The following is a 12,829-nucleotide window of genomic DNA, read 5'->3' as shown; positions in this document are numbered from 1 at the left end:
CAAGAGATTGATACTCTCTCCGTTTCAGTTTACAAGTCCTACGCGTATACCTAGGTTGCCAATTTTATCACCGTAACATAAACTATATAACACAAAAATTATACCGTTTGAAAATAGAACTTCTGAAGTTTATAATGGTATGTTTTTTGTAATATATGACTTCTATTAGGTTGGTCAAATTGACGACGTAGAGGTACGCGCATGCCTTGTAAACTGAGAGAGGGAGTAATTGTTTTACATGCACTCACGTATTCAATGCATATTTTACTTTTGTTTTAAACCAGCACTGTGATTGGAAGTTTCCTAACTTGCCGTGCTCGTACTTATCCAATCACGATCCATCTAGGTCGCGCTGCTCTTCCTAAGACTAGCCACAATGGGTAGTAACATAGGCTAGTAACATGGTGCATGTTACTAGTCTATGTTACTACCTCTATAGTGGGGAGTAACATATGTGTGGTAACATGCAACACTTAATTTATTAGGCTATAGAGACATCTTTCCTTGATATGTGTGATGTTACTCATACTACTAATAACTAGCTATGTTACTATTCCCCTCTCTTTCTTCATTTATTTCTTGCCACATCATCTACTTTATCTAGATATGTGTGATGTTACTACCTATGTTACTCCCACTGTGGGTAGTCTAATGTGACTTACTCACCTAGACGGAGGGAGTACTAGCTCTTGTACTAATGGTTCTCTTGGCCCTCATCCTTTTCTTCCGAGGGTTAATAACTGCCACTGTCCTAGTCAGTACTAGTCATTGATCCTCTAACTGTACAGAAAATGTCATGCATATGTACTTCCCTTAGATATGAACTACTCCTTGGTAGACGCTCTCACTCGCTGCTGAAACTGGGAAGGAAATATTTTCTCGAGGAAACAGGAAATCCAGTTGCACATCACTTCAAGTCTAGAGTCATCACCAAAAGTATTTTGTACAATGGGTTGGCTGTTTCTTGAGCCGTATCAACACTAAATGAAAAAGGTTCCCTTAGCTCAATTATATAGCTTGATTCTTCGTAATCGTAGTAGCCCCACTGTTGGTGGATAGTGAACCTGGAGTCAGCTGACGTCGCCTTGGGAGCGGAAATGCCGGAACTAACATGATTAGAGAAACTTGGAGGTGGTCAGAGTGTCGAGCGCTTCCCAGCAAGTTGGTCCTATTTTACTTTGGTACTGGCGGGCTACAGTTATGATATCTTCCCGCGTATCGCTGAAGTCTGCACATACTGCTATCACACACTGCATCCACGGTTTCTTTTCTCAAATTATGCTTACCGAGTTGTTTGGCCAGAGCTTCACTTCAGCTCATGCTTGTGTGTCCTTGGATCTTAATACATTCTGCAAGTTTATGTCAGGCCTTTATATCCTCAGGTATCGTGGGGTTCGTTATTTATGCCCATTCATGATTACCAAGGGAATTATGCCCATGCACTAGATTGTCATAATTCTCTCTACTCGCATATGATTCTCGTACCCGCTTTTGCTTTAGAAAACGCCGGATAATTTATTTTTAAAAGAACGGCAACAAACTCCTATCTAAGCACACGAACACCGAAAGTGCTTTTCTACTCCTGAGCTCAAACGAGCTCAGTGAACAGTAAAATCGAAAAAAAATCTAAACGTTTTCAAAAAATTCCAAATTTTTTTGGGAGAAACATTGACAAAAGTTCTAAGTGCATGCAAAAAATCGTCAAGAAATCACATTTCTGTAAGGCGTGGCAAAAAAAAAAAACAAATTCAGTGCTTCAAAATGCTTTTGAAAATAGCATTTCCAGAGTATTGATTTTGTTTTTTTTTGCCACGCCTTATAGGAATGTGATTTCATGACAAATTTTTGCAAGCACTTAAAACTTTTGTCAATGTTTCTTTCAAAAAAATTTTGGAATTTTTTGATTTTGTTTTGATTTTACTGTTCACCCGAGTTCATTTGAGCTCGCGTGCAGAAACTCTGTGTCCCACAAACACATCCTTCTCGCGTAGGTAGCATTTGCAGGACCAATCCATTAGTAGGTGGCTATCTAAACTATGCAAGCACTCTGGAGGTTCCTTTATACGAAGTCGGAGCCCTGTCGCCTCTTTCTGCTCCGAAAGAAAATCTATCAGTATCGAATTCCATTGCTATGTGGACCGCCCCCGCTCCGTGTGTTGTGTTGTAGCGCCCTCGCGTCCTCCTGTAGGGTGCGAGCGTGACCGTGCCTGGCCGCGAGCTCCATCCAGGTTCCAGATCCAGTGGTTCTCGTCTCCCGCTTCGGGTCGGGGACGCGCGACCTTTCCGAGCCGCGGGCGAGCGGACAGACACGGGAAAAGCGGCCGCGCCGATCGCCTCCCTCGCGCGCCCGCACCCCATGTGGGCGGGGCGGGGCGGGGCTTGGCGTCGCGCTAGCCATAGCCGCGCTTTCGCCGAAAGCATCCGCCATCCCAACGGACCCGACGCCTGCCGCTTTCCACGCCCAACGGTCCAAAAGCGCGCACGTCTGCCTGCCTCGCAAGTGCCGTGGCGTGCCGCGTGCCAACACCTGCCTCCAGTCGCTGAGTCCGCCCCTCAACTCCTCCTCTCACTGCTCAGCCGTCGCGCGCGCGCTACCCTTGGCACGGCACGGCACGGCGAGTTGCCCGTTCCGGTTGGGGTAATGGCCTCGAAAGCCTTGCCCGCCGCCTCCCGATTTAATAAGTACGGCGAGTTGTTGATGCAACCCACCGGTAGTTGTAGCCATATGGGACGAGGGCGCGAGTCATCATCCTGTCACATCAGATCTATGGACGGATCCAAGGATCCAGCCGTTGCCCAGGGTGGGGATTCGCTGAGGTAACCGAAACCCAGCATCTTCACTCATGGTCATGGAGTGGCGATGGCTACGTAGAGAGAGTACATCACATGCCGCAACTTGTTCGTTGCGTGCCCCCGTATCCTTGTGTAGCAGTACAAGAGTTGATTAGGGTGTCATTTGTTTGATCATCGACCAATACATGTTCTGTGCTGGCGTGCTTTAGATGTGTAGTGTGTTCGGTGAAATGTCCCTTGAAAGGTGCCCGGACTATATGGGACGCGTCACACATGCGTGTTTATGACGACCATAACTCCGATGACGTATGTTCGATTAGTTCATTACCCTGCCATATTATCCTCTAAAGTCTAGCCTCGATTTACTTGTGATCACCCTACTTGCGCAGTACTCCAAAATGTCAGACTAAATACCGAAACATATGTCAGTGTACAGGTAGACCAGCGGATTAACTTCATAAATCTCACTAATTTTCTTCTAAAGTTTGGCATGATCTGAACTTGGTCCTCTTGGTGAAGTCCTTCTCTCCCACCAGGGCGATGTTTTGTTAACACGGCAAGGACCTCTTTGATCTACAGGATTTTTGTAAAACTCATGAATAGACAAAAAAATCGGAGGAATAGTATGTCATGCCACCGTTGATACCACAAGATTGCATGGACGTTTGATTGAGCACAAGAAAAGCAAAGGTATCTTCACATGATGTTAGAGTGGATGAAATTTTCCTACGAAATCTAGTACAAATGAATCGTAATGAAAAATCCTATGGATTGCATTCCTGCAACTCAAACAACATGCGCAGGTGAAAGGATCGAGATGGACCTAGAGGGGGGGTGTGTGAATAGGTACAATTACAAATTTTAACTCTTACTTAGCAATTTTAGGCAATAATGCGGAATATGAAAGTGAGTAACAATTGCAAAGGGGATACACGAGCTAAGCAAGGATAACAAGTTTAGCTAGTAAAAGGATAAACAAGCACAATACAACTTAAGTAAAGACTAAGAGACAAATAACCACAAGTAGGGAGCTAGGGTTAGGAATAACCGCAACTCCAGAGACGAGAATGTATGCCGATGTTCACTTCCTTGGAGGGAAGCTACGTCACCGTTTAGACAGGTGGATATTACCACGAAGGCACACCAACGCCACGAAGGCTCATCCTATTCTCTCTTTGAGATATCACCACGAAGGCTATTCTCAACCACTAGTGGTAGACCTTGGGGTGGTCATCAAACCCTCACAAACTTTCCGGGGTAATCACAATGAACAATTCCTCACCGAAGAACTCCTACCGCCTAGGAGTCTCCAACCTCCAAGAGTAACAAGAGCGATGGGGAAAAGCTCAAGACTTGTTCAAATCATAAATTCCTTTGGTCAAGAGAAGGGGAAGGAGTGGATCTATCACTTGATTGGACAACTTCTTGAGAACTCTCACAAATCCCTCCGGGATCTTGGATTTGGTGTATGAGGTTGTGTATGAGAGAGAAATGTGTTCTAGGGTTTGCTCAAAGTGAATGGCCAACTTTTTCCCGGAGGGGAAGAAGGCTATATATAGTTGTGGTGCAAATATGGCCGTTATAGTGTAAGTGCCTATGTCGGCACGGACATCCGGGCCAAGGGCCGGACATCCGGTGAATAGAAAGCCCTGTGAAACTATACTGTATATGAGAAAAACAGAGGAGCCGGACATCCGGGGGTAGACCGATACGTCCATTTTGCATCATGTTTTCCTACTGTTATTTATAGTGTTTTTGTGGAGTATTCCTAATGCCTTTTCTCTCATAACATGCAAGGTTTACACAAAGACGGAGATTGCCAGCAGCTAGAATTCTGTACCTGAAAAAGCTATGTCAGAGATACCTATTCTGCACATCTCCAAATGAGCTGAAATATTACGGAGAATTATATTGGAATATATAGAAAATACCGGAGAAAAGAAATATCAGAGGGGGCCACCCAGGTGCCCACTAGGCACGAGCCCTGGTAGGTAGTGGCCCCTTGGCCTACTTCCGATGCCCATCTTCTGGTACATAAGGTCATTTGCCCTAGAAAATTTAAAGAGAGGAATTTCGGGACGAAGCGTCGCCGTCTCGAGGCGGAACTTGGGTAGGAGCACTTTTGCTCTCCGGTGGAGCGATTCCACCGGGGATACTTCCCTCCAGGAAGGGGAAATCGAAGCCATCGTCATCACCAACAACCCTCTCATCATGGGAGGGCCAATCTCCATCAACATCTCCACCAGCACCATCACATCTCAAAACCCTAGTTCATCTCTTGTGTTCAATCTTTGTACCAAAACCTCAGATTGGTATCTGTGGGTGACTAGTAGTGTTGATTACATCTTGTAGTTGATGCTAGCCGGTTATTTAGTGGAAGATTATATGTTCAGATCCATTATGATATTCAATACCCCTCTGATCTTGAGAATGAATATGTTGTGTGAGTAGTTACTTTTGTTCTTGAGGACATGGGAGAAGTCGTGTCATAAGTAATCATGTGAATTTGATATTCGTTCGATATTTTGATGATATGTATGTCGTGATTCCCTTAGTGGTGTTATGTGAACGCCGACTACATGACACTTGACCATCTTTGGGCCTAAGGGAGTGCATTGTGGAGTAGTTATTAGATGATGGGTTGCTAGGATGACAGAAGCTTAAACCCTAGTTTATGCACTATTTCATAAGGGGCTGATTTAGATCAATATGTTTAATGCTATGGTTAGATTTTATCTTAATTCTTCTTTCGTAGTTGCGGATGCTTGCGAGGGGGGTTAATCATAAGTGGGATGCATGTTCAAGTAAGAACAGCACCCGAGCACCGGTCCACCCACATATCAAATTATCAAGGTAGCGAACGCGAATCAAACCAACATGATGAAAGTGACTAGATGAAATTCCTGCCTGTCCTCAAGAACGCCTTGCTTGCTATAAGATATTCTTTTGGCATGTACTTTGCTACAAAAATGATTGGGCTATCTTGCTGCACCTATTGTTTCTATTGCTACTTATTACTTGTTACAAATTATCTTGCTATCAAACTATCTGTTACCGACAATTTCAGTGCTTGCAGAAATTACCTTGCTGAAAACCGCTTGTCATTTCCTTCTGCTCCTCGTTGGGTTCGACACTCTTACTTATCAAAAGGATTACGATTGATCCCCTATACTTGTGGGTCATCAAGACTCTTTTCTGGCGCCGTTGCCGGGGAGTGAAGCGATCTTGGTAAGTGGAAATCGGTAAGGAAATTTTTATATAACGTGTTGAAATTTACTGTTACTTGTTACTATGGAAAACAATCCTTTGCGGGGTTTGTTCGTGGTATCTTCACCTCGACCGGAAACACAAAGAGTTGCCCCTTAACCTACTGCACCTACTGAAAATATTGGTTATGAGATTCCTGTTGGGGACACACATAACAGGTAGGCCAACGAAGGGTCGAAATATCATAAAGCATGGGGTCCACACATCATGTGGGTCCAGATAAATCTCATACAGACGTACGATCCACTCGGACATATCGACGAACTGTCCACTCGGAAGACAGTCAACCACTCGGTCGTATGGCTCACTCGGACGACAGTTTATGGCTCACTCGGATATGCGAAGACCAACAGTCGACAAGGCAGTCGAAGCATCATTTGACGTTATGACATCAATGCCCCACTTTGTAACACAGGAGGTGAGGGGGTGGCGCACTCTATATAAGCCACCCCCACCACTAGACTTGGGGGCATGCCCTCATTCTTCTCCTCCTAGTTCTCTCTCTCACCATTAGTATCAGGACTTGTTCAGGCATGAGGATCTGTTCTTCTCTCTCCCACACATACATTGTAATCTCCGGATACATAATCAGATAAAACAAAGCCTCTCCGGAGCACGAGACGTAGGGTTGTTATCTCCACCGTGAGAGGCCCGAACTCGCTAAAACCACCGTGTCACCCATTTGCATCTCGATAGATGATGCTCCTTTACCCTATCCCCTCTTACTGTCAGACTCACTCCCACAACAGTTGGCGCCCACCGTGGGGTCGGCATCTTAGCGACTTCCGGCGAGGTTGCAATTTTTTCGATCTCCATCAACATGGTTTCCGGCGGTGGTTTGTCCCTGGGCCACGAGGTCCGCCTTGGAGCGCTTGTTTTCATCGCCGACGACTCCGCCTGGCTCCAAGAAGCCCCCCTCGACGTCGAGACGCTCCCCGTCTGCAGGGCGACGCACTTTCGTGCGTGCGCTCACGGCGTCCTTCTGCGGCAGCCGTCGACCCAGTATCGGTCGGCTCCCGCGGCGTCCACGCTCCCCGCTGTTCATCGTTGCAAGCGATCTGGTCGATCGCGGCTCCAGCAGTGGGTGAATGATGCGGTGGCTCACCAGTCGACCACCCCTCAAGTCGCGGCAATCGAGCTCGACGAATCTATATACGGACCATTCGATCTGTCGACTGGGTCCGCAGATACTCTTTCTGAGCGCGGAAGCAGCGACCCTGCAACGGAAGTCCTCATGGTCGACTCTCGTCGCAGCCCGCCCGGATTCCGTCGCGGCGGCGGCGGAGACGGCGGTGGCGGCTCGTCGCATGATCATGATGAATATAATCCCCAAGCCCTCACTTCAGAGCAGAGGGAAGGTCTGCATCGCCGCAACGTGGAGGCGCTCCAGACCCCCCATCGTTGGGGAGACTTCCGAGGCTCGGGCCCTGGAGGCTGCGCGCCTGGCCACCTTGGCTGAGCGCGTGCGTCTGGAAAATCTCCAATATTCACTCGACGAACGCGCTCGTCGGCAGATCCCTGAATCCAGTCGACGGCCACGACAATTGTTTCCGCCTGAACCTCAGGTATACTGCACTCCGGTCCAAAATCTTGCAGCTGCAGCATGTATAGCAGAATCAATTCAGCCGTGTCGTTCAGAAGCTGGTAGAGGTTTGATGCAGATTCGAGCGCTGCTCCGAGCAGCGGGAGAACAAAACTCGGTTGTTTCTTAGTCGCGCAACAGAATCCATAGCAGATCTGTGGTTGCAGACACAATTCAGTCGGCACATAGTCTGAGATCGCCGCCGTGGCGTGAGGATCGTGGTCACCGCCAGGATCAGTACCTGGGTCAAGGCCACGGGCAATATGATCATCGGTATCCCCGTGATGACCACCGTGGAGTGCCTATGCCCCCTCCTAGGGGCAGATCATATGCGCCCCGGAGGTATGATGACAGGCAACCGTATGGTGATGAGCGGAGAGCTCCGATCGACCCAAGAGAGCCTGGGTTCGATGCGAGATCACTCCTCGTACAAGGTTTGGTCGACAGGGGCCGGGCGCACAGAGAAGGACAAGATAGTGACCATCCGAGTGGAAGCAGAGCATTTGTTTCTGGGCCCGAATGTTTTAGCAGAGCCATCCGAGCTGCTGAAATCCCTCCCAACTTCAGGTTCGCAACGAGAGTGAGTAAGTTCACCGGTGAGTCGAAGCCCGACACATGGTTGAAAGATTACCGAGTGGCTGTGCAGATTGGTGGAGGCAACGATGACATAGCCATGAAGCACCTCCCCCTGATGCTTGAGGGTTCGGCCAGGGCCTGGTTGAATCCGTTGGCCCTTGGAAGTATTTTCTGTTGGGATGAGTTGGCCCGAGTGTTCATCAAAACATTCGAGGGCACTTGCAAGCGACCTGCTGGGCTGACTGAATTGCAGCATTGCGTCTAGAAACCGAATGAAACTATGAGAGACTTCATCCAGAGATGGACTACCCTTCATCATACAGTGGAGAATGTGTCAGAGCACCAAGCAGTTTGTGCTTTCAAAGAGGGCGTAGAATACAGAGAGCTTAATATGAAGTTTGGTTGTTCAGGAGATATGTCTCTAGGCTGAATGATGGAAATTGCCACTCGGTATGCCAATGGCGAAGAAGAAGATCGACTCCGCAGTGGCAAGGGAAAACCAGTCGGTCAAGGTCAGGACACTGGAGGTGGAAATTCTAGTTGGAAACAGAAACGTAAAGCCGAACCTGCGGGTCCAGCCGAGGCCGTAGTTCTGAATCAAGGAAAATTCAAAGGAAAAACTAAGGCGCTGCGGGTGCCCAAAAAGGTGAAGGATCAGTCCGGCAACGACGTCCTTGATTTACCATGTCACATACACACAAAGAAAGATGAGGAGGGTAACTTGATACTGCCCAAGCATACCACTCGACAGTGTCGGCTCCTGATTCAGAAGTTCCGAGAGGGTCAGCCCCCGGAGAAAGACTCTGATAAGGAGGAAGAGAAAGAAGAGGATGATGGTTACCCCAATGTAAATGCTACTTTGGTGATTTTTGCTGACGTTGAGAGCAAGAGTCGACTTAAGGTTATCAACAGAGAAGTGAACATGGTTGCTCCGGCAACTACGACGTACTTGAAGTGGTCGAAGACTCCCATTACATTCGACCAGTCCGATCACCCAGCGCACATTGCTACCCCTGGGCAGCAAGCGTTGGTGGTCGACCCAGTCGTTGGGGGCACCCGACTGACTAAGGTCCTTATGGATGGCGGCAGTGGATTGAACATTCTGTACGCTGACACCCTCCAAGGGATGGGCATTCCAATGTCCAAACTTAGTGAGAGTAACATGCAGTTCCACGACGTCATTCCCGGAAAAAAGGCAAAGTCACTCAGACAAATCGCTCTTGATGTGGTTTTCGGTGATTCCAAGAATTACCGCAAGGAGAAGTTGACGTTTGAGGTGGTGGATTTCCACAACGCATATCATGCAATTCCGGGCAGGCCCGTATATGCTCGTTTCATGGCTCGACCATGTTACGTATATCTCATGTTGAAGATGCCAGGGCCCAAAGGAGTGATCACGGTCACAGGGAATCGGCAAAGAGCAGAAGAGTGTCTTCAGAAAGGCTCAAAGATTGCTGACGAGCAGATGGCAGCAGTGGAGATGAAAGAATACCAGAAAAATGCAGATCCGAGTGATTTGTTGTGAGCTAAGAAGCCTGCTTCAGAGTCCGCATTTCAGTCGGCCGGGGAGACAAAGCTTGTCCACATTCACCAGGAAGACCCCAATGCTGCCCCGACTCACATCTCAACAACACTTGACAGCAAATAGGAAGAAGCGCTCATCCAGTTCCTCCGTGAGAACTAGGACATCTTCGCATGGAAACCATCAGACATGCCAGGTGTACCCAGGGGACTGGCTGAGCACCGTTTGCGTGTCGACCCGAAAGCAAAACCCGTCAAGGAACACCTCCGTCGGTCCGCCGTAGAGAAGAGGAAGGCAATTGGCGAAGAGGTGGCTCGGCTCCTGGCAGCTGAGTTCATCCGCGAGATATACCATTCCGAGTGGCTCGCCAATGTCGTCATGGTCCCCAAGAAAGATGATTCACTCCGTATGTGTATCGACTTCAAGCACATCAACCGGGCCTGCCCGAAAGATCACTTCCCTCTCCCCCGCATCGACCAGATCGTCGACTCGACTGCGGGGTGTGAGAATTTGTCCTTTCTGGACACGTATTCTGGGTACCATCAGATCCGACTGTATGGACCCGATGAAATAAAAACGGCCTTCATCACCCCATTCAGGTGTTTTTGCTATGTTACCATGCCCTTCGGCCTCAAGAATGCTGGTGCCACGTTCATGTGCATGATTCAGAAGTGCCTGCTCACTCAAATCAGTCAGAACATTGAAGCTTACATGGATGATATCCTGGTCAAGTCACGCAAAGGTTCCGACCTACTGGCTGACCTCACAGAAACATTTGCCAACCTAAGAAGATATGATATCAAGCTCAATCCGTCGAAGTGCACATTCGGAGTCCCAGGCGGAAAGTTACTTGATTTTCTCGTTTCCGAACGAGGGATCTATGTAAACCTGGAAAAGATTGGAGCAATTCTCCGAATGAAATGCCCTGTGCGTGTGCATGATGTTCAGAAGCTTACTGGTTGTTTGGCTGCATTGATTCGATTCATTTCCCGTCTCGGTGAAAAGGCATTGCCTCTTTACTGACTGATGAAAAAGTCTGATAAGTTCGAGTGGACTCCTGAAGCTGAAGCAGCATTTGTAGAGCTCAAAGCCCTGCTTTCCACCCAGCCGGTGCTTGCTGCCCCAGTCATCAAAGAGCCTCTATTGTTATATATCGCAGCCACTGGATAAGTTGTCAGCACAGTGCTCACAGTCGAGCGGGAAGAAGAAGGCAAAGCCTACAAAGTTCAATGCCCAGTGTACTATATTTCTGAAGTATTGACTCTGTCCAAGCAAAGGTATCCAGATTACTAGAAGCCTGTCTACGGGATTTATTTGACCACGAAGAAAGTTGCACACTACTTCGCAGACCACTTGGTTTCAGTCGTCAGCGACGCTCCATTATCAGAAATTTTGAACAATCGAGATGCAACTGGTCGAGTGGCCAAGTGGGCGATTGAACTCCTCCCTTTGGATATCAAGTTCGAAGCAAAGAAGGCAATCAAGTCTCATGCAATAGTAGATCTCCTAGCCGAGTGGATTGAACAGCAGCAACCGACTCATGTTCACTTGGAACATTGGACTATGTTCTTTGATGGGCCTAAGATGTTGAATGGTTCTGGTGCTGGAGTGGTCCTGGTATCCCCAAGAGGCTACAAGCTCAGTTATGTCCTCCAGATTCACTTCGACTCCTCAAACAATAAAGCTGAGTATGAGGCACTTCTGTATGGGTTGCGTATGGCCATCTCACTCGGCGTCCATCGCCTGATGGTCTACGGCGGCTCAGATTTGGTGGTCAATCAGGTAATGAAGGAGTGGGACATTAGGAGCCCTGCCATGGCTGGTTACTGCAATGCAGTGAGAAAATTAGAAAAGAAGTTTGAAGGGTTGGAACTCCATCACATACCCCGACTCAAGAATCAAGCAGCTGATGATCTGGCGAAGATAGGTTCCACTCGGAAGCCTATTCCCAGTGATGTGTTCTTGGAGCATCTCCACACCCCTTCAGTTCAAGAAGATCCCTTTATAGAGGAGCCCCCGCAACCGATAAGTTCAACCAATCCGACTGAAGTTGAAGTGGCAGCAGTGGTCGACCTGATCATGGAAGTTTTGGTAATAACCCCCGACTGGACAGTACCATACATGGCATACCTGCTCAGGCAGGAGCTTCCGAAGGATGAAGATGAGGCTCGTCAGATCGTGCGCAGATCAAAGGCTTTCACAGTAATAAGTGGGCAACTCTTCAGAGAAAGCGTCACTGGCGTGGCTCAGTGGTGTATCTCTCCAGAAGAGGGTCGACTGATCTTAAATGAGATTCAATTGGGGACCTGTGGTCACCATGCATCCTCTCGGACCATCGTGGCTAAAGCATACCGAGCTGGATTCTTCTGGACACGAGCGAATGAGTTGGAAAAAGATATTGTAGACAAGTGTGAAGGATGCTAGTTATACTCAAACATGTCCCACAAACCCGCATCTGCATTGAAGACTATTCCACTCATCTGGCCATTTGCTGTTTGGGGATTGGACATGATTGGGCCTCTGAAGACCGGTAGAAGCGGCTTCACTCATTTACTTGTAGCAGTCGACAAATTCACCAAGTGGATCGAAGCCAAACCTATCAAGAATCTTGACTCAAGCACTGCCATCAGTTTCATCAGAGAGTTGATATTCCGATATGGAGTCCCTCACAGCATTATCACAGATAACGACTCCAACTTTGATTCTGATGAGTTCAGAGCATTCTGCGCTTCCCAAGGCATGCGGGTCGATTATGCATCCGTTGCGCACCCGCAGTCGAATGGGCAGGCTGAAAGAGTGAATGGCTTGATCCTACAAGGGCTGAAACCTTGATTGATGCATGACCTCAAGCATGTAGCTGGAGCTTGGGTGACTGAATTACCATCTGTCCTGTGGGGATTGAGAACAACTCCTAATCGATTGATTGATCGAACCCCTTTCTTCATTGTATATGGAGCTGAAGCCATGCTTCCGAGTGATTTACTGCACAATGCCCCCCGAGTGGAACTCTTCTCAGAAGTCGAAGCAGAGCAAGCACGTCAGGACGCCGTTGATCTCCTGCAGGAAGAACGAGAAATGGCTCTGATCCA

At 48.0% G+C, this 12,829-nt stretch overlaps 2 protein-coding genes across 2 annotated transcripts; both read left to right on the top strand.

Annotated features, from left to right (window-relative positions):
- Nucleotides 1–9,293: 9,293 nt before the first annotated feature.
- LOC109779272 (uncharacterized) lies at nucleotides 9,294–9,743 on the top strand. The gene has a single exon (XM_020337872.1). The coding sequence runs from the start codon at nucleotides 9,294–9,296 to the stop codon at nucleotides 9,741–9,743; it is 450 nt and encodes a 149-aa protein (XP_020193461.1).
- A 1,581-nt stretch (nucleotides 9,744–11,324) lies between these two features.
- On the top strand, nucleotides 11,325–12,572 carry LOC141021896 (uncharacterized). Its single transcript, XM_073497749.1, has 2 exons — nucleotides 11,325–11,994; nucleotides 12,424–12,572. The coding sequence occupies exons 1-2, from the start codon at nucleotides 11,325–11,327 to the stop codon at nucleotides 12,570–12,572; spliced, it is 819 nt and encodes a 272-aa protein (XP_073353850.1).
- The last annotated feature ends 257 nt before the right edge of the window (nucleotides 12,573–12,829 follow it).

Source organism: Aegilops tauschii, chromosome 4 (assembly GCF_002575655.3).
Source record: "Aegilops tauschii subsp. strangulata cultivar AL8/78 chromosome 4, Aet v6.0, whole genome shotgun sequence".
NCBI classification, from domain to species: Eukaryota; Viridiplantae; Streptophyta; class Magnoliopsida; order Poales; family Poaceae; genus Aegilops; species Aegilops tauschii.
This window is presented reverse-complemented; position numbering and strand designations above follow the sequence as displayed.